The sequence below is a fragment of the Prionailurus viverrinus genome, chromosome A3 (genome assembly GCF_022837055.1).
Source record: "Prionailurus viverrinus isolate Anna chromosome A3, UM_Priviv_1.0, whole genome shotgun sequence".
In the NCBI taxonomy this organism is placed as follows: domain Eukaryota; kingdom Metazoa; phylum Chordata; class Mammalia; order Carnivora; family Felidae; genus Prionailurus; species Prionailurus viverrinus.
Window position 1 is genome coordinate 116,006,869 of NC_062563.1, and position 23,827 is coordinate 116,030,695.

A 23,827-nucleotide genomic window follows, 5' to 3' on the forward strand; every position below is an offset into this window, starting at 1 on the left:
AGGAGGACATCATTGATTTCTTCCCTATCAGACAGGTTTGCCCATGTGAACTCATCTTTTCAGGAAGGCACTCACTCCTCTGTGCTGGACTTGACAGCGAGGTGCCTCCTGGGACTAGGGTAGCACTGGATCCTTGATGCTGTAAGCAGAAATTTGCATCTATGTAAATAAGGACATTTCTCTGGGGAATCAGTCCATGGCTTCCATCACATTGGAAAGGGGGCCATGTCTCATCAAATAATTAAGAATGCCTTTTCTATCTTACTCCTACATGTGATGGGTGGGGAGACTAACCAGAGACCCAGAAGTGAGAGCAGAAGTGATTTGCCCATGGACCAGGTGTAGTGGCAGAGGCAGACCTGAAAGCCAGATCCCCTGGCTCCCTCTAGGATGCTTCTCGCTGCCTCATTAGTGAGATCACTTCCTGCCCTGCAGACACACGGTGTTTTCTTCTTTACTAACAAATAAACATGTAGCTGCTATTTATTGAGTGCTTAGTGTATGCATGGCACAGTGCTCAATATTTTACTTACTTTATTCCATTCTTTCATAAAATAGCATCATGATTTCACAGAATAGGCAGCTGTGGTGGTGGTGTTCTTAGCTGCCAAGGTGAGGTTAAATCACTTGCCAAGGTCACAGAGATAGAAACTGGAGGAGAGGGGCGCCTGGGTGGCACAGTCGGTTAAGCATCCGACTTCAGCCAGGTCACGATCTCGCGGTCCGTGAGTTCGAGCCCTGCGTCAGGCTCTGGGCTGATGGCTCAGAGCCTGGAGCCTGTTTCTGATTCTGTGTCTCCCTCTCTCTCTGCCCCCCCCCCCCCCGTTCATGCTCTGTCTCTCTCTGTCCCAAAAATAAATAAACGTTGAAAAAAAAAATTAAAAAAAAAAAAAAGAAACTGGAGGAGAGAGATGGCAAACCCAGCACCATTGGGCATCCACTCTTCCCATCCCCCCTGTTCCCTCTGTATTAGGCTCCTGCCAGCGTGGCCCATCCCTACAGACCCAAACCAAGACTGGCATGCTTTCTGAAGTATTGTAACAGGCTGAGCCCCTGCTGGCCTTTCCTTCTCTGGACAGGTGGGGCCATTACAAGTTCTTGTAGGAAGATGGCCCCGGTTTCTTCACCAATCCTGCTCCTTCCTTGATGGCTGCCCTTGGGCCTATCTCCTTCTCCCCCTCCTAGCCTGTGCTTGTATATGACATGAGAATCATGGTATCCATATCCTGGGGCTCTTAATGAGATCATTCTTGTCTGCAGAGTCACTTATTCAACAAATACTTGAGAATATACCACGTGCCAACAGCTGTGCCAGTGATGTCAGTGGTGAGTATGGAGAAGGCTGTCTCTGCTATCAAGAATGCAATGGACTTAGGGGCACCTGGTAGCTCTGTTGTTTGAGCATCCAGCTTCGGCTCAGGTCATGATCTCATGGCTCGTGGGTTCAAGCCCCACATCAGGCTCTGTGCTGACAGCTTGGAGCCTGGAGACTGCTTGAGATTTTATGTCTCCCTCTCTCTCTCTGCCCCTCCCCGACTCATGCTGTGTCTCTCGCTCAAAAATAAACATTAAAAAATTAAAAAGAAAAAGAATGCAATGACTTGGTCAGGGAGGAAGACAGGAAATATATACTTAGACAAAGTTACGTGGTACAGACTGGGACTTCCAGATTCCTTGAAGGAGAAGTACAAAGTTCTAGGAAAGTATAAGGAGAGACTGATTCAACCTAAAGTTCCTGGAAGGCCCCTTTAAAGATGCAGCACTTAGTCTGAGGCTGATGGATGGGTAGGAGTTGGTCAGATAGAGAATATTCTGGGGAGAGAGCCCAGCAGGCATGGAGGCCTGTTCACTAAAGGTAAAATACCATACACCAGGGGCTTAAACAACCGAAATTTATTTTCTTGAAGTTCTGGAGGCCTGTAGTCCAAGATTAAAGTTCTAGCAGTGTTGTTTTCTCTTGAGGCCTCTCTCCTTGGCTTGCAGATGGCCACCTTCTCCCTGTGTCCTCACTTGGCCTTTCCTCTGTGTGAGGATATTCCTGGTACCTCTACCTCTTTTTATAAGGACACTAGTCATGTGGCATTAGGGCTCCACTTTGATGGCTATTTTAACCCAATCATCTCTGTAAGTATCTATTGGCCTTATCTCCAAATAGTCACATGGATTAGCAGCCCCCCCCCCATGACCTCATTTAGCCCTAATTACTTCTTTAAAGGCACTATTTCCAGGTTATATTCTGAGGCCCTGGAGACCTCAACAGATGAATCTTGGGGAGAGACAACTCAGCCCATAACAGATGGGAAAAAGCTGGTCTTGTTTTAGAAGCTGAAGAAGCCAGGGGCACCTGGGTAGCTCAGTTGGTTAAGCAACTGACTTCAGCTCAGGTCATGATCTTGCGGTTCATGAGTTCAAGTTCTGCACTGATAGTGCAGAACCTGCTTGGGATACTCTTTCTTTTTCTCTCTGCCCTTGTCCCCCCCCCCCCCCCACCTCTCTAAATAAATAAACTTTAAAAACATATCCTTAAGGGGTGCCTGGGTGGCTCATTCGGTTGGGTGTCCGACTTCAGCTCAGGTCATGATCTCTCAGTCTATGAGTTTGAGCCCTGTGTCAGGCTCTGTGCTGACAGCTCAGAGCCTGGAGTCTGCTTCAGGTTCTGTGTCTCCCTCTCCCACTCTTACTCTCTCTCTCTCTCTCAAAAATAAATAAACATTTTTAAAAATTAAATATATATATCCTTAATATATAATGTATAAATATATATATCCTTACAATATATAAATATATTATATATAAAAATATATAATATAAAATGTAAATAAATATAAATAAAATATAACACATATATACATATATAAATATTATATATATACACATATATACGTATATATGTGTATATATATATATATACATATATATGTATATATGTGTGTATATATATATATATATATATGTATATATATACATATATATACATCCTTTAAAAAAAAGCCGAAGAGGCCAGTGTGGTTGGAGTATAATGAACAAAGAGGAAGGGAGAAGTGGGACAAGGCTGGAGAATTTGCAGGGCCTGGGGGCCCATGGTAGAGTGGAGACAGTATTCTGAGTGCAGCAGGAGCCCCTGGAGATGTTTGGAGCTAGAATGGGAGAGAGAGGATCAGGTGTACTTTTAAGAAGGTGACTCTGGAAAATGGATGGTTGGGGCCAAGAGTAGAAATGCCGAGTTGGGGCCTGTGGCAGTCAGTGGTGGTTGGGCATGATTGTAGAGACAGGAGAGGGCAGGTGGTTGGATGGAGACCCATTTTAGGGTATGGGTGATGGGTCAGATATATGGGGGGTGTTCGAGTGACCAGGCTGAAGGTGAAGGTGAGAGAGAAAGAGGCATCAGGATGACCATCAGACTCCTGTTTGAGCCACTGCACAGATACTGGTGCCATCTCCTCACATGGGAAAGACAGAAGGTGGTGCTGGTTGGGATGGGAAGTTGGAGCGTTCCATTTGGAACAGACTCAGGGTGAGACAGCCCAGTGGGCATGTTAGGTGGGCCTTTGGGTGGTGCAGAGGTGGAGCCCAGCAAAGAGACCCAGGCTGGAAGGCTCTGTGGGAAATTTGCCACCTGTGGGAGGTGTTGGAGGCATAGGACTAGAACTCGCCTGTGGTAAGCAAGTAAGAAGAAAAGAAGAGGAATCAGGATTACATCCATAAGAATCCCAACATTTAGAAGCCAGGGAGGAGAGGGAGCTGGCAAAGGAGATTGAGGAGTTGCCAAAGCTTGTGGGAGAGCCCAAGACGGGGTTCCTGGAAGCCAAGGGACGGTGAGTTGTAGGCACCCAGTCAGTGTGGCTCCTTTTCATTGCCACCCTCTCCTTCTTACTTAATTTTGTCTCTTATTTCTCAGTATCTCTTGGCCCTTAACCTCCGGTGACAGTAAGAACCGAAGAGATGAGTAAATGAATGGATGACACATGCACAGAGTGAAGGAAGCGGTGCAGCTGTTGTGGGTGGGCCTCTGGGGGGACGAGTAACTGCCCTCATCTCCCTCCTCCCTTCTTGGCCATTGATTCTGTCCAAGGGACTGGGCGGGGTGCGAGTTTCCTAGAAACCCGTGGCCCTGTCTAGCAGAAGGCCCTCTGGGGAGCTCCTTCTCATGCTTGTCAGGCATCCTGGCCTGAGCAGGACTGAGCCAGTCCCCTTGGCTGCCCGTGCAGGGAGCCGCCTCCCCCAGCAGGTCACCGGAGCCCCTGTCGCCTTTCCTCCCCGAGCAGTGTCGACTGCACTGTAATCACACAATTATGATGCCATTAAAATGTCACATTTGGAGAAATCCATATAAACAAAGCATTAACAACCACTTGAAAATTGTAGTCTTTACCACTAATGACCTACTTTCTCTACACACTGTGCCCTCCTGCCACCCCCACTCGGCTGCCTCTTTCCCCAGCCTCGATTTCAGAGGCACACCAGAAGGTACGTTCTGTCGTCTTTGCTGCCTGGAAATCCTTGATGTCTAATGTGCTGGGAGAAGCTCTTCGACGGGGCGCAAGACAGCCAGGCCAGGGGAGTCCAGCACTGAGCCACTTAGGGAATGACACAAGAGGAAGGCACACCAGGCAGAGCTAAGTTCCTGATGGAAGGACCCTCAGAGAGAAGCTGATCCTTGGGAAGTTGAAGAAAAAAGGTGGTGTTGAAAATCTGAAAAGGCAGCTTTGGGCCTTGGCTTTGACCGCCCCCTTGGGAAGCAGAGCGGAAACCAGAGACATAGTGGTCACACTCACAAGCATAACACAACACAGGAGGAAAAGTGTCCTGCTCCGGGACTGTGGACCAGAAGGCTTTGGATCCCTGCCACCGTGTGTCCAGGATGAGAAGTGGGTGGGCTGGGCAGAGAGGCACAGGGCAATAGAGCTTTGATAGTTTTGACTTCGTTTCCCGGAAGAGTGCTCTGGAAAATTTCAGATACTGAATTTTCTTTGTCACCAGAATCTAATTTTAATGCATGAAGAAAATGCATTACTTAAAGGAATTTTATATATGAGTGCTCTTATAAAATAAAGCGAATGAGTGCTCTTGTAAAGTAAAACATAAACCAAAACAGCTCTGGCAAGTGATTAATCTCTTCCCAATGTATCTGAATTGCAAATCTGGATTCCCATAGAGTCCCGGATGTGATTAAAGGGAGAGTATGCCTGATTCTGAAACAGCGAAGGGAAGGCCACTGTGGATTAAACAAAGTTGAGTTAGCCTGTAGGAGGGGCTTTAAATAGTGTTCCTACGCTTTCCACCCCCTCACAGTTCAGGATGCACCTGCAGAAGGGATCATGCCCCAGGCACTCTGATGAATGGACAAGAATGGTTGGTGACCAGCATGTCCTTTGGGGAGCAATTATTGGTGCTTCCTAAAGTGAGGGAAATGGGGCGCCTTCTTTACAAGCAGGTGCATCATAAACCTCTTTTTTATCGTTTCTGTGACAGGGCGTGACTCACGTTCTCACTGTGTCATAAAGATGGCCAGTATTTAGGACAGGCTCAGAAGGATCTCTCTTGGTTTTTCAGCCCGCTGCCATTATCACTTGCTGTGTCGCCTGCAGCACTAAATTTGCCCTTGGCAGAGGCGAGCATCCCACCCCCACCCAGATTCAGCAGGCATGTTGTCTGGGTACTGTGGGTCTGCTTTGGACATAAAAAGAGCCCCTTTCATAAAAGCCAGCCAGCGGCCCCCATGGGGTCCTGCAGATAAAGTCATTTCAAAGTCATTCGCTCCAATCCCACACCTCCATATTCAGCAGCTGACCTAGTTTTGAGGGAGCTAGAGGGTATCTGGAAGTCACCTTATTTACAGAGCAGATAGAAAATGCACTAAGCTCTAGGCCCTCGCTGCACACAGTATCTGGGGAGATCTAGCCTGCACCTCGGAGGCATAGGAGGGAAGGGAACAAATTCTCAGCCGAGAGCTTGAGGCTTCTTGCTAACGTCACCTTTGGGGAATGAATGACAGGGCTTACGGGACACCTGACTCGGAAACTCCTTTTCTAGCCAGAGTCGAGTTTAGCGTGCGGATTAGGAAAGGTATTTCCAGGATTACCTGGCAGAACGGCAGTGCCTCCTCCCTCCTCTTCCCTGTCCCTCTCCAGGCTGGCGCTGGGTCAGGAGCCCTCCACCCACGACCCCCTGCCATGGCAGGTCCTGCTTAAGGAACAACAGGGCCCACCTGCCCGGGTTTAATCCCAGCTTACTTGGCCAAGTCCCTTTAGCCTCTCAAACCTCAGTTTCCCTTTCAGTAACATAGGGTTCACGATGGCATCTGCTTCGGGCTTGTCCTGAGGATGCAGCAAGTGACTGTTTCAGGACAGATCCTGGGGTGCAGTACATGTTACAAACTACTAGCTGTGGGTGTTCTGAGCAGTGTCTGGTGTGAGAATTGATCACCTTTCCACATCAGTCCTTTTCCCTGGCTTCCCAAGGCTATCTCCATCTTGATTTTGCCAAGGTCACCTTTGTCTGGGAAGAACCCAGAGGGAGATGTGGGGAAGCCGCAAACCTCACTAAACACATTCCTTGTGAGTCCGGCTGTAGGACTGGCCATTGAAGCCAAGTCCCAGGAGGCCCAGAGGAGCCCCTCCAGAGCTGATGTGTCCGGTAGAGGAGAGGGGCCCACAGTCGAGCAGGAGCCCTGATGTCCAGGTTCCTTGGTCTGATGGAGACTTGGGGGTCTCAAGTAGGCTCAGGCTTCTGACCTCTCCCCCAAGATTCCCTAGGTCTCTCCCCAGAGTCGCCTGCACAGGTTCTGTGCTGGCCCCAAGCCCCCACCTCCACACTTGTTAAAGGCGGTTAGCTCAGAGGTCCCATAATGCTAGCTTCTAGCCTGCCAAGTTGGAGATAACCTTAACTATTACTTCTTAAAATCGTTTTCTGTCTCATCATTTGAGTGGCTCTGAGCTCAAAACCACATTTGAGATGGAGCTTTTGGGTAGACCAGCCCTGCCGGGTCCCAGGACACATCAGCAACGATAATGACCTATTGCTTTCATCACAGCTGGACAGTCAGGTGATGCATACGGTCAGTTGCCTGTCGATGCTGTCAGAGACCCCGTTTCCGCCACAAAGAAGGACGAAGTTAAACATAAAGTGGCTGGCTGTAAATTGCCTTTTCTCTCCATTAGCATTCAGTCCCCCAAAGAAATAATAGTAACTGCAGCAGTGTTGACAATAATAATATGTTACACACGCATTATGTTTTGCCAAGCAATTTTTCCGGCCGTATCTCATTTTGAAGATCTAATCTGGGCCTGTAAAGTTGTGCGGGGTAAGGGTTAGTACTGCTCTCAGGACGGAGGGAGAAACTGGCCACACGCAGTTGAAAGGTCGTGTGGAGCAGAGCCAGACTCGGGACCCAGCTTTCCTGACTTGCGTTCTCTTTATGACATCGAAGGAACTGTGGAGGATTACAGGATCCTCTCTGGTGTGGTGCACCCCTTCTCTGCCCAAGGTGTGTGCCACCTTCCCACACACGGACACTCTTGCAGCTGCAGATCTGACCAGGGGAGTTGGGCTGAGATGTACAAGGGGCCCCTGGAAGGGGAAAAGAAGTCACAAGAACAGAACCGGTAATGTGAGTGCTGTCCCCTTTATGTCATCCTTCCCTCCTTTATCTTTACCCTTTTCCTTTTATTCCATTCCTGCCCCAGGGTCACAGTTTGATGGCCTTCAGGCCAAATTCAGCCCATAGGCATATTTTGCCTCACCCAAAGGGAAGGTTTAAAGAGTGTGAGTAGGCAGGTGTTGTGAGGTACTTACAAGGTATCCGCTGGCATTTCTGTTCTCAGTGACCCTGAAGGCACGTTCGTTTGTGACCCCTGCTAGATGCTTAGGTTCAATAGGGCCCCTTGAAAATTGCTTGGCTCCGTAAGTGTTCCTTGAGGCAAAAGGGCCTCGTGATGATGCCTGAAGATATTTCCCAGCCCTGTTCAGGCAAAGGAGGGGAGAGGAGCCGGACTTTGGGAAAGAGATTTCTTCTGTCCCTGAGAAATCCGAATCTTGTTTGTAGTGCTTTATTAGTTCCTTCTAGAAATTGCTTCCCATAGGGTGAGGCTCTGACCTCAAGGCCCCATCTCAGTCCTGCCGGAGGCCCCTGTGGCCACGTTGGAAGATGGCTACAGCATCGCCCTTGCAGAACCCCCCTCGGTCTGATGAGGTGACCATGCGCCCAAGATGGCTCAGTGGTCCACACCAGAGAGTGTGCTGCAGCGTCCTGCTGTGTCCAGCCGGAGGCTTCCTTTCCTAAGCCCATTTCCAGCTCTTCTCGTCCCACGTCCAGATGCTTTGCTTAGTCTCCCCTGGGCACTGGTTCCATCTCTTCGTGCATGCTGTCCTCCAGCATCGGCCTCCTGGTGGCGGACAAACCCATCTGCCTGTGCCACTGTGCAGTCCATCAAATCCTCTTTCTTCTGAGCCCCGCGGGGGTCCCTGGCTATCTCCCCTCCCCGATCTCTTGATCTCTGGATTCCAGACCTGGAAGGGGGGAGGCTTTTGGTGTTCCAGTCCTGGCTTACTGCTGCAGTCTTTGAACCCGCAGGAGAGGACGCAGAAATGCGTGTGAGTAGGGCTGGCTCTGTCTCTGGCCTCATGCCCACCAACAATTGGGAGTATTCTTTTAGCAAGTGATAAGCAATTTGGGATGCCTGTCCACGTAAAGGGGCTCTGGGTTTCGAATTTATAGGACTCTGGGTAGGAAGGAAGCAGACACATCAGCATGAATGCTCACGTACCCAGGCACCTGCGGGGAAGCCAGCCCTTCTTCCCCAGCCACGCAGACTTACACTTCCCTGGTACCTCCCTCTCGTGCTAATTAGTAAGCAAATTAATCTCCATATACAGTCCAAATTGTGTGCATTTCCTTTGTTCTATTCCAGAAACAAAAGCCGGGCTTCTGTCCATTCCATTAATCATATTATATTTCTCAGTGGGAGTTTCCAGGCAATTAAAATAATTATCAGAACTTCTCTGCTTCCAGAAAGCTCGAAGCCTGCTACAAAGTCGTATTTGCATGTGGTGTGCAGTTGGGATACAGGTGGCGTGTGGATGTTGGGACAGTGGCAGGGAGGAGAGAGCTGGGTAGTGGCGGTTCTTGCTGTCAGAGGTTTGGTGAGGGTAATTGGAAGCAGATGGAGAAAGAAGCCAGCATTAGAGAGGGTTCTAGGCTTGGCATCCAGGCTGGCAGGCCCTCCAGGGGCTCCGAGAAGTCATAGCAAGCAGCTCCCAGCAGATTCATTTTCTAATCACCTGGCTCTATGGTGGGGGGTGGGGAGGGCATGAGTTGTGAAAGGAAAGTGGGGAAGAAATGGAAAGACCTAGAATAGAAGAGTAAACTCATTCCTGCTGATTACATGCTACCTCATTTGATCCGAGAAATAGCCCTTTCCCCCTCTATTATATGTCCATTCCATCTATCACATTCCTTAAGGAGTGACTTTCGTGTAATTAATACTAACCATTAAACTCCAACATTGAAGGAGCAATTGCCTAATTCACAGGAAAATTTAAATTTATTACTGGCACCCGAGATAAAATGAATCCTGAAGAGGAGAGAAAACCCTGCAGAAGATAAATAGAAAGCCAAGTGGGATATTGACTTGATCCTTCTCCAGTGCAGGGTAATTTGGCTTCTAAAGTGAGTTAGATCATAATAAATTAAATTTAGATTTCTGCACATCAGTTAAATAACTCCCAAGACAGAATTCCAGCGAGAGGAAGAGGTGATAATACATGGTGGAAATATTAAAATGAAGATCTTATCTAATAATCCATAATTGATGTGCTGTCCCTAAATGAGGGAAAAGGATTTTCCAGCTCTTTCCCTTGCCATGAGCCCCAGTGAGTGAAGGGCCGGCTGGCCCTTCCTTCTTTCTTGGGGTTTGTCCTGCACACTGGGAGGAGTCTGTTCCCAGGGTCCTTCCTTTCCCAGACGATTCACTCTAGGCAGGACTTAGAGATTGTTCTGTCCTCTTCACTCTCTGGACTGGTTGCTGGAAAAATAAGGTCAGTCCCCAGCTGGGTGGACATTAGAACAGTGCTGGGGTGACCAGATACTCCTCCATTTTTAAGGACTGCCCAGCAAGGGGATAAAACATGGCCTGAATTGATGAAAAACATGTCCTGGTGATGTTGAGGGAACACAAGCTTTGAAGCCAACAGCCCTGGGTTCGAGTGTTTTGTAGTGAACTCCCAATCCATGTGGTCTTAAGCAGGCTTGTTTCTTTGAGCCTGTTTTCTCATCTGTGAAATGGGAACAACACGACTGGCCTGCCTGCTTTACAGGGGTAAGGGAGGTGCAGCATTCCAGCAAAAAAGCTTTGCAGCTAATGAGAAACGTTTCTCTTTGGCCTGTTTGATATTGCCCTTCAGTCGTTATTATACTTTCTTCTTTCTAAAAGTTATGCTCGGTTCTTTTTCAATGAGCTTTTGTTCTTGGCTCATTTTTTTTATTCCATTTTTTAACCATTTTGTCTACAGTTCTGCTTTATTTTGTATCCCCAACTCTTACATCTGAAGTCTTTGGAAGATCTAAATCTGTTGTTTATAGTTTCCACTAACTCTCACTAACAGTGACTTGTTTCCCTGTGTGTCTGCTCTTCTGTTGTGATTTCACCTTCTGATGAGCTTTGTGGGAATCCTAGGGACCTAAATTGGAGATGCTTTTCTCTAAATAGGATTACATTTGCTTCTGCTGGGAGCCGGGGCTACAACTGACCTGGGACCACTTAGTCCTTCTTCCTGGCCTTAATTGTGGAAGATGTGGCTTCAGTTTCTCCATTTTGGGGGTCAAGGTTTACTTTCTCAATGACCTTTACCCTCAGGGCAGCATCACATTTGGTCTGCTTCCCATTCAACTCCCAACTCTAGTTTCAACACCCTGTATATTCCCCTGGCCTCACCCCACCTCTCACATGGAAGATTTTCCTTATAGAAAGCCCAGAAATACATTTTTAAAACACAATTTGTTGTCATTGATGCAGGATCTGGTTGTATGAAGGCCCCCGTGAGTGTCTGGTCTGCTGAGGTGTGGGAAGCAGAAACCTCCGGGGGCAGAATGCAGGGACGCTCGCCTTGGTGCTGGGAAACCGAGGCTGTCCACATGTGAAGGTGGGAACTTCAGTGTCCGTAGTGAGCTTAGAACCCAGCCCGGGTCTACCGGCTTTGACATAGACACCTCTCAGCTATGCGAACTTGGGCAGACCATTTATCCTCCGGGCCTCAATTTCCTCATTTGGAAATTGGGAATACAGTTGTCATTGTATGTTAGGTCTGTGCGAATTAGAAATAATTTGGGGCACCCCTCATTCACTGCTTCCCTCTAAGGTTCTGACAGGGGGGCTGTGGGATTAATTTTGGTTTTCTGATAAATGGCAGACATTACCATAGGTACAGCATTTTCACAGAACAGCTCCCATGTAGCAAACCTGGATAGAAAAGTTAGCGGCGCCTGGGTGGCTCAGTCGGTTGGGCGACCAACTTCGGCTCAGGTCATGATCTCGCAGTCCGTGAGTTCGAGCCCCGCGTTGGGCTCTGTGCTGACAGCTCAGAGCCTGGAGCCTGTTTCAGATTCTGTGTCTTCCTCTCTCTCTGACCTTCCCCCATTCATGCTCTGTCTCTCTCTGTCTCTAAAGTGAATAAATGTTAAAAAAAATTTTTTCCTCTTCTCTTCCTCTTCTCTTACTACATGTATGAAAAGGTTTTCAGAGTGTTTGAATTCTTTGATGAACCCTATCAGACTTTTTAGTTGGTCTTGTTCTCCTGGACCCTTTATTATATGTTTTGCACTCCTCTGTGTCTATTTTTGACACTACGATGATGGTACCAGGGGTTAAGCCCTAGAAGATGCATTAGATATAGCTAAATATCCAAAAGGTATGAGAAAGATTAGAGTTGTATCAAATAGCCTGGGGTAAAAAACAGACCTAGAAGGGAGATAATGCTAGGAGACAGATTCTGGTTCAATATTAGAAGGAAACTTCTAGAAGTTGGAGTCCTTTGAAGCTTGGAGTGAGCTACTTGGGACCTCTGTGTCCCTGTCTGGACCCAGGAGGGGCATCCACTGGGCAATGGAATGTTATGCTGGAGTTTCAAACACTGGATGGATAGATGAATGATCTCATCTTTAAATAATAAGTTATATCATTATTTTCAATTCTAATCTCCCATGTGTTAGCCTAGCATATTCCAAACTTCCCACAGGAATCTGCCTGCAGAATTGTACCCTTCCTGCCATGGCTGGGTGGAGACTAGGTGCCCAGAAAGGAGAGTGATAGACGGGTGGAGTGATGGTGAAGGGGGCACAGAGACCCTTTGAGGGAGGAAGATCCCCATGCAGAGAAAGAAGTTGGCTGAGAAAAATGATGGGAAACACACACAAAGTCTTTGAAGATGACCCAAGAAGATGGCAGTGAGGCTGTGATAAAGCAGTGTCACCTAATAGCTGGGAGCATAGGAGCTGGAGCCAGGCTACAGGGGTTCAAATCCAGGCTCTAGAACATACTACCCATGTGACATTGGGCAAGTCACTGAATCTCTCTCTGCCTTGGTTTCCCAGTTGTAAAATGGGAATGTTCAAATTGGCATCTGTGATTGTGAGGATTAGATGTAAATGACATGTGATAGGGCCCCCCCCCACCCCAGAGTGTTAGTCCTTTTGTCATGGGGTAAGTTTGAGAGGTTTTATAATAATCAGCACAGTTCAGAATGGGACAGAGGCCTCATCAAGGGATAGAGACGTTCTCATTCTGATGGTGAAAAGGAAGAAACTTAGGGTAACAAGTGAACTGGTAGCTTGGGAAAGGAGAGGAGACAAGAGCATTAGTGGAAAATAATAGCCACATAATCAGCTCTAATAGTATTAATGCAAAATAATCAGTGGGAAAGTAGAACAGAAGGAGCAGGCCAAGGATGGACAGAGGTAAGGGGGTTGGGGGTGTCTCATGAAAGCATGGTGGGAGGAAAGAAATGAAGCCACTTGGATGTTCTTCTGAGCTTTTGTCTTTGGTGCCAAATTATTTAAGCTGACTTAATCAGGTATATTCTATTGAAAAGATTGTCTTTTGTTTTCTGTGTGTGGCATCCTGCTTACCGTTAGAAACACACACACACACACACACACTCCAGACTGAGTAAATTCTGGTCAGAAAGTCAAGTGTGGTCTTTCTGGGGTGCAGCGGGGCGGCTGGATGGTGGTGAGGGCCACACAGGAGGGGACACGGTCCTGGAGTGGGGTTTCGTAGGGGCTCGTGTGTGTTCTTGTTTAAGAGAGCAGTATCTCTTCCTGTAATAGGAAAGTTTGCGGAGGTTAAAGTGTGTGTTCAGGCACTGTCCCAGAGGGTCACATGAGCCAGAAAGCAAGGAATCCAAAACCTGGATACCATGTGCACTCTGGACTCACAGAGACTGAGCAGGGGGACTCATGCATTGAAGAGCTTGGAAACCAACTCCAAATTAGTTCCGGAAATATCTGGTGGAGTCTGGTACCCTTCAAAAATCCTGGGAGGGCTACAGCCACTTTGATATAGGGGCAGGCAGGGAAAGAGTGGCTGGCCCTTCCTTTGGGTCTGCCCCCCCACCTCACTCCTCAAAGGGGGGTGGTTTCTCTGCCCACTCACTCTCAGCAGAGGAGATACCCCTGGCTTGTTTCCGTGGTAAGACAGAACAGACCGAGGTGTTGGGAGGTTCTAGGAAGGATTCAGTCACCGTCCCTTTGCCATCAAGCTCGGGCAAGCCAGCCAGCTAGCCTCTCTATACCCATCCCTCCCTGTCCAGATGGGGTTGTGTGTGCATGCGTTCTGGGCCAATATGTGCAAGCTGCCTTGTAAAATAGAAATTGCTATTCAGATGGTAGTGTTAGTATTTTATTTATTTTATTTTTTTTTTAATTTTTTTTTCAACGTTTATTTATTTTTGGACAGAGAGGGACAGAGCATGAACGGGGGAGGGGCAGAGAGAGAGGGAGACACAGAATCGGAAACTGGCTCCAGGCTCTGGGCCATCAGCCCAGAGCCTGACGCGGGGCTCGAACTCCCGGACCGCGAGATCGTGACCTGGCTGAAGTCGGACGCTTAACCAACTGCGCCACCCAGGCGCCCCTAGATGGTAGTGTTAGTATTTTAAACACAGGCTTGCTATTATTTAATACATCCAGGTATCATTATAGGAAAACCAAGCTCCTGGTGCAGAGAGTTCCCCCCCACCCCCAAAGTGGATCCCAGGGCAGCAAAGTGTGAACCGGCTCTGTACATATGACCATGGGAAGGAGCAGTCCCCTCCAAGGATGCCTCTGACTGGTTGTTCAGACACTTTACCTTGCCAGCCAGGCTGTTACTCTGGCTCTAGGCTTTCTGGGGGCCAGAATCCCAGCTGAGTTCCCATGGCACCAACCCCAAGGAGGCAGATCCTGGTGGGGACGTCAGAGATGCTTTGCTGCCCAGAGGGTGGTGATCGCCAGGCAGAGCAAACAACCTGGTCTTATGCCCTCTTGGTCCTGGGCCTGGTGTGGTGTGAATAGAGAGTAGGGGATGAGGCCAAGGGGTGTTTACCTGCCCTTTCTCCAGCCGCGGTGCCTCTCCACAGGGCCTGCCCCTCCAACTGCTTCATGGAGCTGTCCAGCCATGCCCCAGCACTGCCCCAGTTCAGGCTTCCCTTCCCACCAGCTTGGATTACTGAGGTCCCCTGCCAACTGGGCTCCTTATGGCAGTCTCTTCCCTCCACTTTATCCTGCACATGTGGCCAGAGACCTTTCCGTTGGACCAGCTTCATACAGACCCAGCTGTGTTTCAGAGCTTTCTTTCCCTCGTGTGCTCTTTGCAATTTCCGCTTTGGGCCTCCCCATCCCTGAGCTAGCCATTCCCTGACCGGATTCCCCCTCCTCCGGGTCTTCCTGCCCTATATCTGGGTTTTCAGTATGGCCTGTTAGCTCCCCTCCCATTTCCTCTTAAGCAAAGCAAACTGTCCGCTCCTCTTTCAAGCACTAATTCATTTGCTACCTCTTCCAGGAAACCCTCCCCATTTCCCTCACCCCTTTGGCATAGGTGTCATGGGTGTCTTCATGCATGTCTCTCTGTGGCCTTGCAACCCCTCTGCAGCCTTCTGTCTCTGTATCTCCCTTCTGTGGCACAGAGCTCTGTAGGAACTTACCATGTAGAGAACTGCAGAGAATCTAACTGGGAATGAGCCAGTGGGAGGTGGTGTGGGGCCCCATGGCCCTTCTCTGCAGAGAAGGATGTCAGGGTCGCTCTGTAGTGATGTCCCAAGCATGGGTGACAGCTGTCAGGCTGTGACATTGCACAGCACAGGCCAGGGATCTCACACCCCACCCCCTGTATAGCAGCAGTATCCCAAGACATTAATAAGATCCATTATTGGATAAAAATCGCTGGTTTCCTAAGCTTCATTCTGTGCTATTAGCAGGAGAATGCTGTTTCAAAAGGAGATAACAGGAAGAGAGAGAGAGAGAGAGAGAGAGAGAGAGAGAAAGATCAATTACTAGATAAAATCAAGTGGTATCTGAGATAAATGTGTGCCCTGGCGAGCCGCCCCTCTGACCTGCCTTCTGTGGGTGGAGCGCCTGCCCTAGCATGCGTGGGGCCTGCCCCGGGGCCTTCCTGTCAGGCTCCCCACGTACAGGAGGGCATCCTGGTCAGTGATGGGATGGACAGTACCCAGGCAGCTTTTCATACGCTTGCACAGCGACTAGGGTCAAAACACATAAGTGAGCATCTCATCCTTGGTGATGATGCCAGCCCCAGAGCCCCAGCCCCCACATTCCAGGGCAGAGTCCGGTCAATAGGTTCTTTCCAGAGATACAGAATGCTTTTTGCTTTGGCGAACCTGAAAGGGCTCAGTGGCTCTCCTCTAGAGGTGACGGTGTCAGCACCCACTGGGCAGTGGCCATCTAGGGAAGCATCCAGCTTGTGGAGGCTCTAGAAGCCCGCACCTTGCTGGCTGGGTGGAGAGTCTCCGCTTGGCTGCAGAGGTGGTGCAGGCAGGGCAGACGAGGCGGCCTGGCTCTGGGCAGGAGCCGTCCCCTCCCCGTGTAAATCCCCTCGCCTCCTCTGCTGTGTGGAGGCCCCGGAGGGCCCAGGAGACTGCGCTCCGCTTTGGGCCTCTGCCACCATCTACCTGTGCAGACGAGCCTGTAAACCTTGTGAAAACTTGTCTTCCCAGCTCAGCACAGAGCGTTTAGGGAGGATGGAACAAGATCCTGAGTACAGAAGCCACCTTCTGCATTCTCAAGCGCTGTCTCCACGTACGGTGAGGGACTGATGCTTCTTAAAAATAACCACAGAGTCCGGGGTTGGAGGAAGAAAGGAACACGCCAGGGTCCATCTGGTGGGTAGCACACCATTATAGATGGAGCGCCTACTTCTCATCTCTTCCTGTGGCACAGGGGGAAAGACACTCATTTTGCACCTGCTGTGTGTTGGCGCTTTTCAGCCAGGTGTTCTCAAATTACTCTGGAGAGCTGGCCTGTGGGGTCAGGCTTCTAGGACCCAAGTCCCGGCCCTGCCACTTCCGAACTGTGGGATCCTGAGCAAGGTACTTAGTTTATTTAGGCCGTTTTCTTGTCCGTGTAATGGGAATGTGAGAACTGTCCACCTCTTAGAACTACTATAAGAAGTGGGTAAAGGTTCTCGTACAACACCTGCTACATAGCACTCAGCAAATGGTAACTGTCCTCATTGTGTTGTTCTCTGTTATTGCTGCTGGGGGTGTTACTAACGTCCTACCTCTGGCCCCATCTTTGGGCTGGACTGTGCCAGGAAAACTCCGTTCTCTGCAGTTGGGCGCTGACAGAGAGGGCTGATGGAGGGCTGGGAGCCATTCTCACGGACTGCCCATTTGTGCTACACAGAATTTGGACACTGACTGGGAAGACCTGTGGGACCAGTTTGATGAGCGGCGGTATCTGAACGCCAAAAAGTGGCGCATTGGTGACGATCCCTATAAGCTGTATGCTTTCAACCAGCGGGAAAGTGAGCGGATCTCCAGCAATCGGGCCGTCCCGGACACTCGCCATTTGAGGTACTTCCCTATTTTCCCCCTTATTACTCTCTGCTCTTCCCTGAGGTCATGACAGAGCCACAGCAGGCTTGATTTGCGCGGTGCCCATGCCAACAATGGGGGCGGGCAAACCGTCCGTGGCCGGCTGGATGCTGAAGTTTTGTGATGTGATAGTTTACCCTCTCTGTGCTGCTCACTGCTGCGAGGCATCCCCAAGCACCTGCAGGGAGAATGGGGGGAGCCCTCTGCACCTTGCCTGCCTCACCACAAAGTCACAGAGCACTAAAGACCCTGTAGCCTGGGCCCGTTGTCCCTGGCAGATTCCCACGGCCTGGCCTGGCTTTCAAACAGAGGGAAGGCAGGATGGGCAGATCCCTGGGAAGTCAGGTTGGTGGCCTCATCTGTCACTGGAGGAGGTCCTTTCCTTTGACAGCCCAGGCGCACTTCGTCCTGTGAGATGGAAAAATCAGAGGGGCCTCTTTACATGCCATTGCTGTCTGCTTCAGAGCAGCCCGTTCACATGGCCTCCACTCTGCCATGTCCTTGGTCAGGCCACACCTTCGGATGGGCTGCGGAGATCAGGCCTGGAACGATGCAGGAAGGTTCTTTCTAAACAAGAAGAGCCTTTGTGACGGCATGTTGCCTCATTACCAATCCTTCCTGGGGTTGAAGCGGCCCTTTGCTTCCTGATGAGGCCTGAGTCATCAGGTCAGCCTCGACCCCAGCTCCCCTGTGCTGGCCTCCTAGCCCACAACTGAGAGACCCAGCTGCACTAATGACCCATGGGCAGGAGTTTGTGTCTCCTGCAGGAATTTCACTTTGCACCAGCTTCAAATGGCAGACTGGCCTGTGGAGGGTAGAGGGCCTTGAAGGCATGGTTAAATTGAGAAGCTATATGGCTGGCATGAGCTTCTTAGCTTTCTACCTTTGTTCGGGTCTGCAGGTACCCACTTGTGGACACGGGTTTACAAGTGGGGCAGTATGAATTTTCATGACTTATGAGGCTGGTCAGTCTGGTGGTGCTTAAGTTGGCAGTCTGTGAAGGCTGGTAGACTCAGTTTCCCCAACAAGGCCTTACAACTCAGAAACCTTGACTTATATAGCATGTTTCCCATGGAGCAGCTCAACCAGGCCTTGTCAGTGACCGTCATTCGTAAACAGAGCTGGAGTCCCGGTTGCCCCACATAAATAAAAGCCAGAGCGATGAGCTATAAGGTATCTGTGGCTTCTTCTAATTTGGAGGGTTTGTAAACTTAACTCTCTTCTTATGGTACCCATGAGACTCTTCCTTAGCAGCAGGAAGACCCCCACAGACAGTGATCCAGGGCACCGGCTGTGCCTCGAACACTCCCTGCTGCCGTCCTGAAAGCTTCTTAAAGTCAGAGTCTTGTATTATTGCTGTTAAAATTCCCCAGCATGTATCGTGTTCCCTGGCACCTGCTAAAATTTTCTTTAAAAATTAGATCAATTTTATTTCCCTGAGTAGAGACTACACGTAGGAGAAGAGCAAATAGAACACAGAAGGCTGAGAAGCCCCACTGGTCCCAGGCAGGTCCCTCCTTGTCCTGAGTCCAGATGGCGAGACCCTCCGGAAGGACAAATGGATACTTCCTGCCGGGAAAGGAGCAGGTGCATCTGTGTGAGAGCTGTACCCCAACCTGCAGAAGGAGGGCAGGTGGTGGGGGTTCACTGACCAGACAGGTTCGAGGGGATGTGTTGAATAAGATGAATTTCTGCATTCACCCTGGTCTGCGATCTGAGAGGCAAAAATGAAAGCGGTTTACAAGGCTGGACATACGTGTTGGTTGTGGGGGAAGAACTGAGACTATTGCCAAGGACTCACGTTTACCGGGTCCTATTCAGGGCCCTCTGCAGCATGTTGCATTTGTTAAGTGAGTGTGATCTGCTGGCATGGCAGCAAGAGGAGGAGAGAGGATTTAGATGAAATCCAGGCCCCCTTTGGGAAGACAGAGGGGAAAAGTCTATCAGCCATATGTCTGCCTCAGGGCACTAACCTTGCCCTGTGGGAGCTGGGGTTCTGGGAGCAGAGAATTTCAGATTTGTGGATCCTGATCTGAAAGAGCAGGAAGAGGGAAGGACAGGTGATTGGGAATGAGGGCCAGGGATGGGGGAGGATGAGTGATTGGGAATGAAGTCCAGCACAAGGGACCCGGCCGCCATGGCAGGGGTGTTGAGCTCCAACTGTGTGCACAGCCCCAGGCTAGCACAAGGAGAGGCCATCTCCAGGCTAAGTCTGGTATGGGACTGACCCTGTGACCACATCACTCTTGTGCTAATGAGAATTCCAGCAACCACGCAAAGCCCAGTGTTCTTCCCTCAGATGGGCCCCACTGGGGGGTGACCTTCTATATCCAGGATCTCCTACTTCCAGCCCTTGCTTCCCACGGAGCCTGTGTCCAGGAGGTTAAAACCCCCAGCTAAGTCCCTTAATCCTGTGAGTCCAGCCTCCCTGTATCTTGACTTCGTCCGGATGCAGTGCCTGGGGTCCTTCTTGGGCCCTGCCTGTCACAGCTCTGACCAGTTGTGTCCTCTGGTGGCCTATATCCTACAGACTAGGGATTCAATCAGTGGCTGGCATTTGGGGCTGGATCATACTTTGCTGTGGGGGCTGTCTTGTGCATTGTAGGAGGTGGGAAGCATCTCTGGCTTCCACCCACTAGATGCCAGGAGCAGCACCCACGTGTGACAACTCAGAATGTCTCCAGGTATCGCCAGATGTCTCCTGAGGGGCAAAGTTGCAGTGAGAGCCATTGCTGTTAAGCCAGCCCCACTTGTTAGCTGACTTCTCAAGAGGGAAACATCAACATGCATTAGCAGCCCCAGCAACAGGACAAGGCCTTTGGCCTTCTGGGAGACTCATCTTTGCTAGCACCTATTACAGAGCCTGGTGTGGGCTAAGATTTCCAGAAACGTTTGTTGAACAAATGAGAGGGGGGTTAAGCCCACAGAGACACTTGACTATTTCCTCCCATCTGCCTCATGTGCAAAGAGGGAAAGAGGGCCAAGAAGAAGCCCCCTTCGTCCACTCCCTCCATGCTCAGGGGCTTTAGATGAAGGGACAGGAGAACAGACTCAGTGAAAGAAAAAAGGCATTTTCCCTCATTACTGGAAAGAGAAGAGTGAAGAAACAGCATGGGGGAGTGGCCTGAGCTTATTAAATTTGCTTCCAATTTTCTTACTACAGTAATTGGATTCTGATTTATAGGATGCGTGCAGACAGCGCCTGAGACAGAACTATTAGCTGAGCATTAGAGCAAGCATTGCTGAGAGGCGGGCACTGGGGGGCATCACTCAGGAATCCAAAGATGCTGTGAGACTGAGGGAGGCAGCAGGTGGGGTGGGGGAGGAGGATGAGGCTGCCGAAGTTCTCACCTAACAGGCAGCTGGGCCTATGGAAAAGCCAAATGCGCTGATAGCTTGGAACCCCTGACCAGGACGTCGTGGCAGGGCAGTGTGGGAAGGCAGCCCCAGAGAGGCTGGGGGCTTCATTTCCCCATACAGGATGGAACAGTCACCTTGTTCTCTTGGTCCTCTGAGCCAGGGAGCCCAGGGTATTTTGTGGAGATGGCCGGGTTGCCCTGGAGAGTGGAATGACCAAGGCCAGCAGGCAGGCTTGGAGCTCCCCATTCCCGGGCTTCGTGGGGGTGCCAGTGAGTGCTGTCCACACCCAGGATAGTTTAGAAAATGAGTAACTATGGTTTCAAGTGGATCCTTTGCTCATTCACCCTTTGAGTTTGACAGCCTAACTTTCCCATGCCCGCCCAAATTTAACCTGATGCAGTCTTCACGGTCTTGAGATTGAAACATGCTGTCATCAGCCTTTAGACATGTCTTGGCCATAGCTCAGTTTCCCCATCCCTGGTCCAGGGCCTGTGAAAGGTGTGGGGACCAGGTGACCAGCAATGGCCTTTCGCACATCCCTGCTCCTTTCTTGGCTTTGTGTTCTCATTGCACTCAGACTAGGTGGCCTTGAAGCTTTATCAGTGCACAAGTCGCTGCAGTTGTACGTAAGTGCGTTCTTCTATGCTTGGTCTTCTCTTTCCAGATGTATCCGCATACATGCACTTGCCTCTCCCACCCGCCTCTGTGGGAACCCAACAGTTGTGCTTGCATCGGAGCAACCTACTGCCACATTTTCCCCCTGAGACCCACAATCTTGTTAATGCCTACAAGAGCCTTAACTCCCAGGACACTTCCTAGGCCCTGCAGGGTCACGAGGATAAAGACGTGGCTGCCTTTATCGGGGTGGGGGTAGTGTGCCATGAGTAACTATTTCAGTGTAAGGAAGAGATAGCAGCTAGCTGGGGTGAGCCTAAAAAGATTTCCCAGGGGAGCTCTCCTGTTTATCAAGCACTGACTGGTCCAACAAATAGTCCTCATTTTCCAGGTGTCCCCCCCCCCCCACCGCTGTCACCACATTTTGGTGGTAACAGCTGGATTTGCCATCATCCAAGTAGCACATAAAACATCTGGCAGACAAGAAGCCATTAAACGGAGGCTCACCCCTCAAGAAGGGAGGAAATATTTTGATAAAGCAAATGTGTATTTTTGCTGTTGCCTAGCAATACTTATTATGGGTTTGCTTTGATTGCAAGGGAGCAGGTGGCAGGGTGGACTGTGCCCATGAGCCGTGAGCTGCAAGGCGTTACAGCTGGGAAGCCTCATTAGGTCACCTCCTCCTGGCCGGCTGGTTTGATTGTTCCCCTCAGCATACTCTCCCAGCCTTTGTCCAGTGCAGTGCTAAATGGTTCAAACAGTGGGATACCCATCACTTGCCTGGAGAGAAAATTCCACACTTCGATACATCTCACCAGGAAGACATTTTTCCTTTGCTCCTTTTCATCCTGGGAAATGAAGGGGCAGTGGCCCAGTCTGGGATCGCCTTTCTCTCCTCCTTGTATTTACTCGGTTGGAATGGCTGCCAAAGATCATCATCATTTCTCTCCTTGTACTCGTCGCTTAGCAGTAATAGGATAAAAATCGTTACGGCTGGAACGGCTAAGCATAAAAAATGTTCATATTCCCTCAGAGTCAAGCCTCTTCCACTAGCTTAGCACAGAGTTGGTGATTCTACATCGAGGCGGAGAGGAGGAGAGAGGAAACCCATCACAGCCACTTAGCTTTTGCAAACATGCTCTCCCCATCTGCTACATTCTGATCCCTCCTGTGCACCATTTTTCAATATAGGAGTTGGTGAGCCTGTGGATAGTAGCTCTGAGTGCGCTTCACTCCAGAGCATCCTGGAATCCCAGGGAGCCTTGGAGGGTGGTAGCAGGAGGAGTTTCTGAATATCCTAGAAGTGGTTCTGCAGGAGAACAGTATCTGCTACCCTGGGTGGCAATTTGAGTACCAGATACTGGGCGCAGGAAGGGGTTCTCCCCAGGGTAGGAGTGGAAGAGAAGACATACAGGCAGAGATAGAAGGTGCTTCTGGGCCAGGATTCCTTACACTCCTGGTCCCCTGGGTCCTTGCCTGCTGCCCCTGTCCCTCCATCATTGCCTACTCTGTGAGTTTCAGGTGGATTTCCTGAAGAGGCAGCATCTCAGCCTTTGAAAGGGGACCAGTCAAGAAAACTTGCTGATGAGAATTCCTCTGAACAAACCGGATTAGCTAATGTGTTCTCACACCTTGTTTAAGCTCATTCCAGCTTTGACATTATGCATCTCAATCATCCATTCATTTTCCCTTTCTTTTCCATTTGACCCATTCATTGAGCACTAACCACATGCCAAGCTCTACCCTAGAAGTTGGTCCCCACTCCCAGGGAGCTCATGGTCTATGGGGGAAATGCACATGGGACTGATTCCTGATACTCAACTGTGGATTGCTCTGAGGCCATATTTTTGATTCTGGAGCTAATGCACAGACTTCCTGTCCTTGATTCCCACGTGCCCATCTCCCACCCTGTTCTGGTTTTGGTGTTGCTATTACTGTATTGGTCATGGAGCAAACCATACAAGTTTAGGAGCCTTCCTGTAAGAATGTCAAAACAGCATGAAGCTGGCCTACCCAGGAGAAGGCATTTACATGTGGATGAGAGGTGGAGGCTTTTCCGAGGAAATGGTATTTAAGCTGGGATGGAGGGTGACAGGTAGGGGGCAGCAGGCATCCCAGGTTGAGGGAACAGCATATGTGAAGAGGAGGAGATTGGTTGGAAGAGCCACACTGTTATGTGTGAGTCAGCGTAATTTCCTTGGAGTGGGGATGACGGAGGGGAGAATAACTCTGAAATGGAAGCGTGGGGCCGCATTGTAGCAAAGTGTTAATCCAGTCAACATTGGGGTGCCTTCACTTTTGTCTCAGCACTTCCTCATCATCTCAGCAACCCCCGGAGATGGCCTAGCTGGTACAGGGTCAGCTGAGCTCCTGCCAACAGGAAGGGGAACCAAGGTAGGACTGACCAGAATTGTGCCAGGCAGCAGTGTTGCACAGGACCACCACCGCCACACCCCCACCCTCCCGGCCCCCCGGCCCCAGAGGAGGGTAGGCAATGTCCAAAACCAAACTTGGCCTGAACTGGGGCTGATCCAAGGTGGGTGGAGTGTGATGTGGGATCCTCAGGGCGAGGATCCCCCAGGGGTGGGGAGTTTGCTCTGGGGTGAGGTGGGGGAGGTGAGAAGTGAGAACCGGTCCAGAGGAAAAAGTTGTTGATGGGGACCTGGAAAAGGAGTCTGTCCTTTACCCCCATCTGACTGCTGGGTTTAGGACTGAGCATCAGTCCTGGTAATGAAGACTTAGGCAGGAGAGCAAGACTACCAGATGAAGC

General features: G+C 50.0%; 1 protein-coding gene across 3 annotated transcripts in view; it reads left to right on the top strand.

Annotated features, from left to right (window-relative positions):
* GALNT14 (polypeptide N-acetylgalactosaminyltransferase 14) overlaps window positions 1–23,827 on the top strand; it is a 209,466-nt gene that overhangs the window by 115,738 nt on the left and 69,901 nt on the right. For all 3 annotated transcript variants that reach the window (XM_047851980.1, XM_047851981.1, XM_047851982.1), the window contains exon 2: window positions 16,892–17,061. In XM_047851980.1, the coding sequence (XP_047707936.1) occupies window positions 16,892–17,061 (170 nt within the window). The remainder of the gene's footprint in view (window positions 1–16,891; window positions 17,062–23,827) is intronic.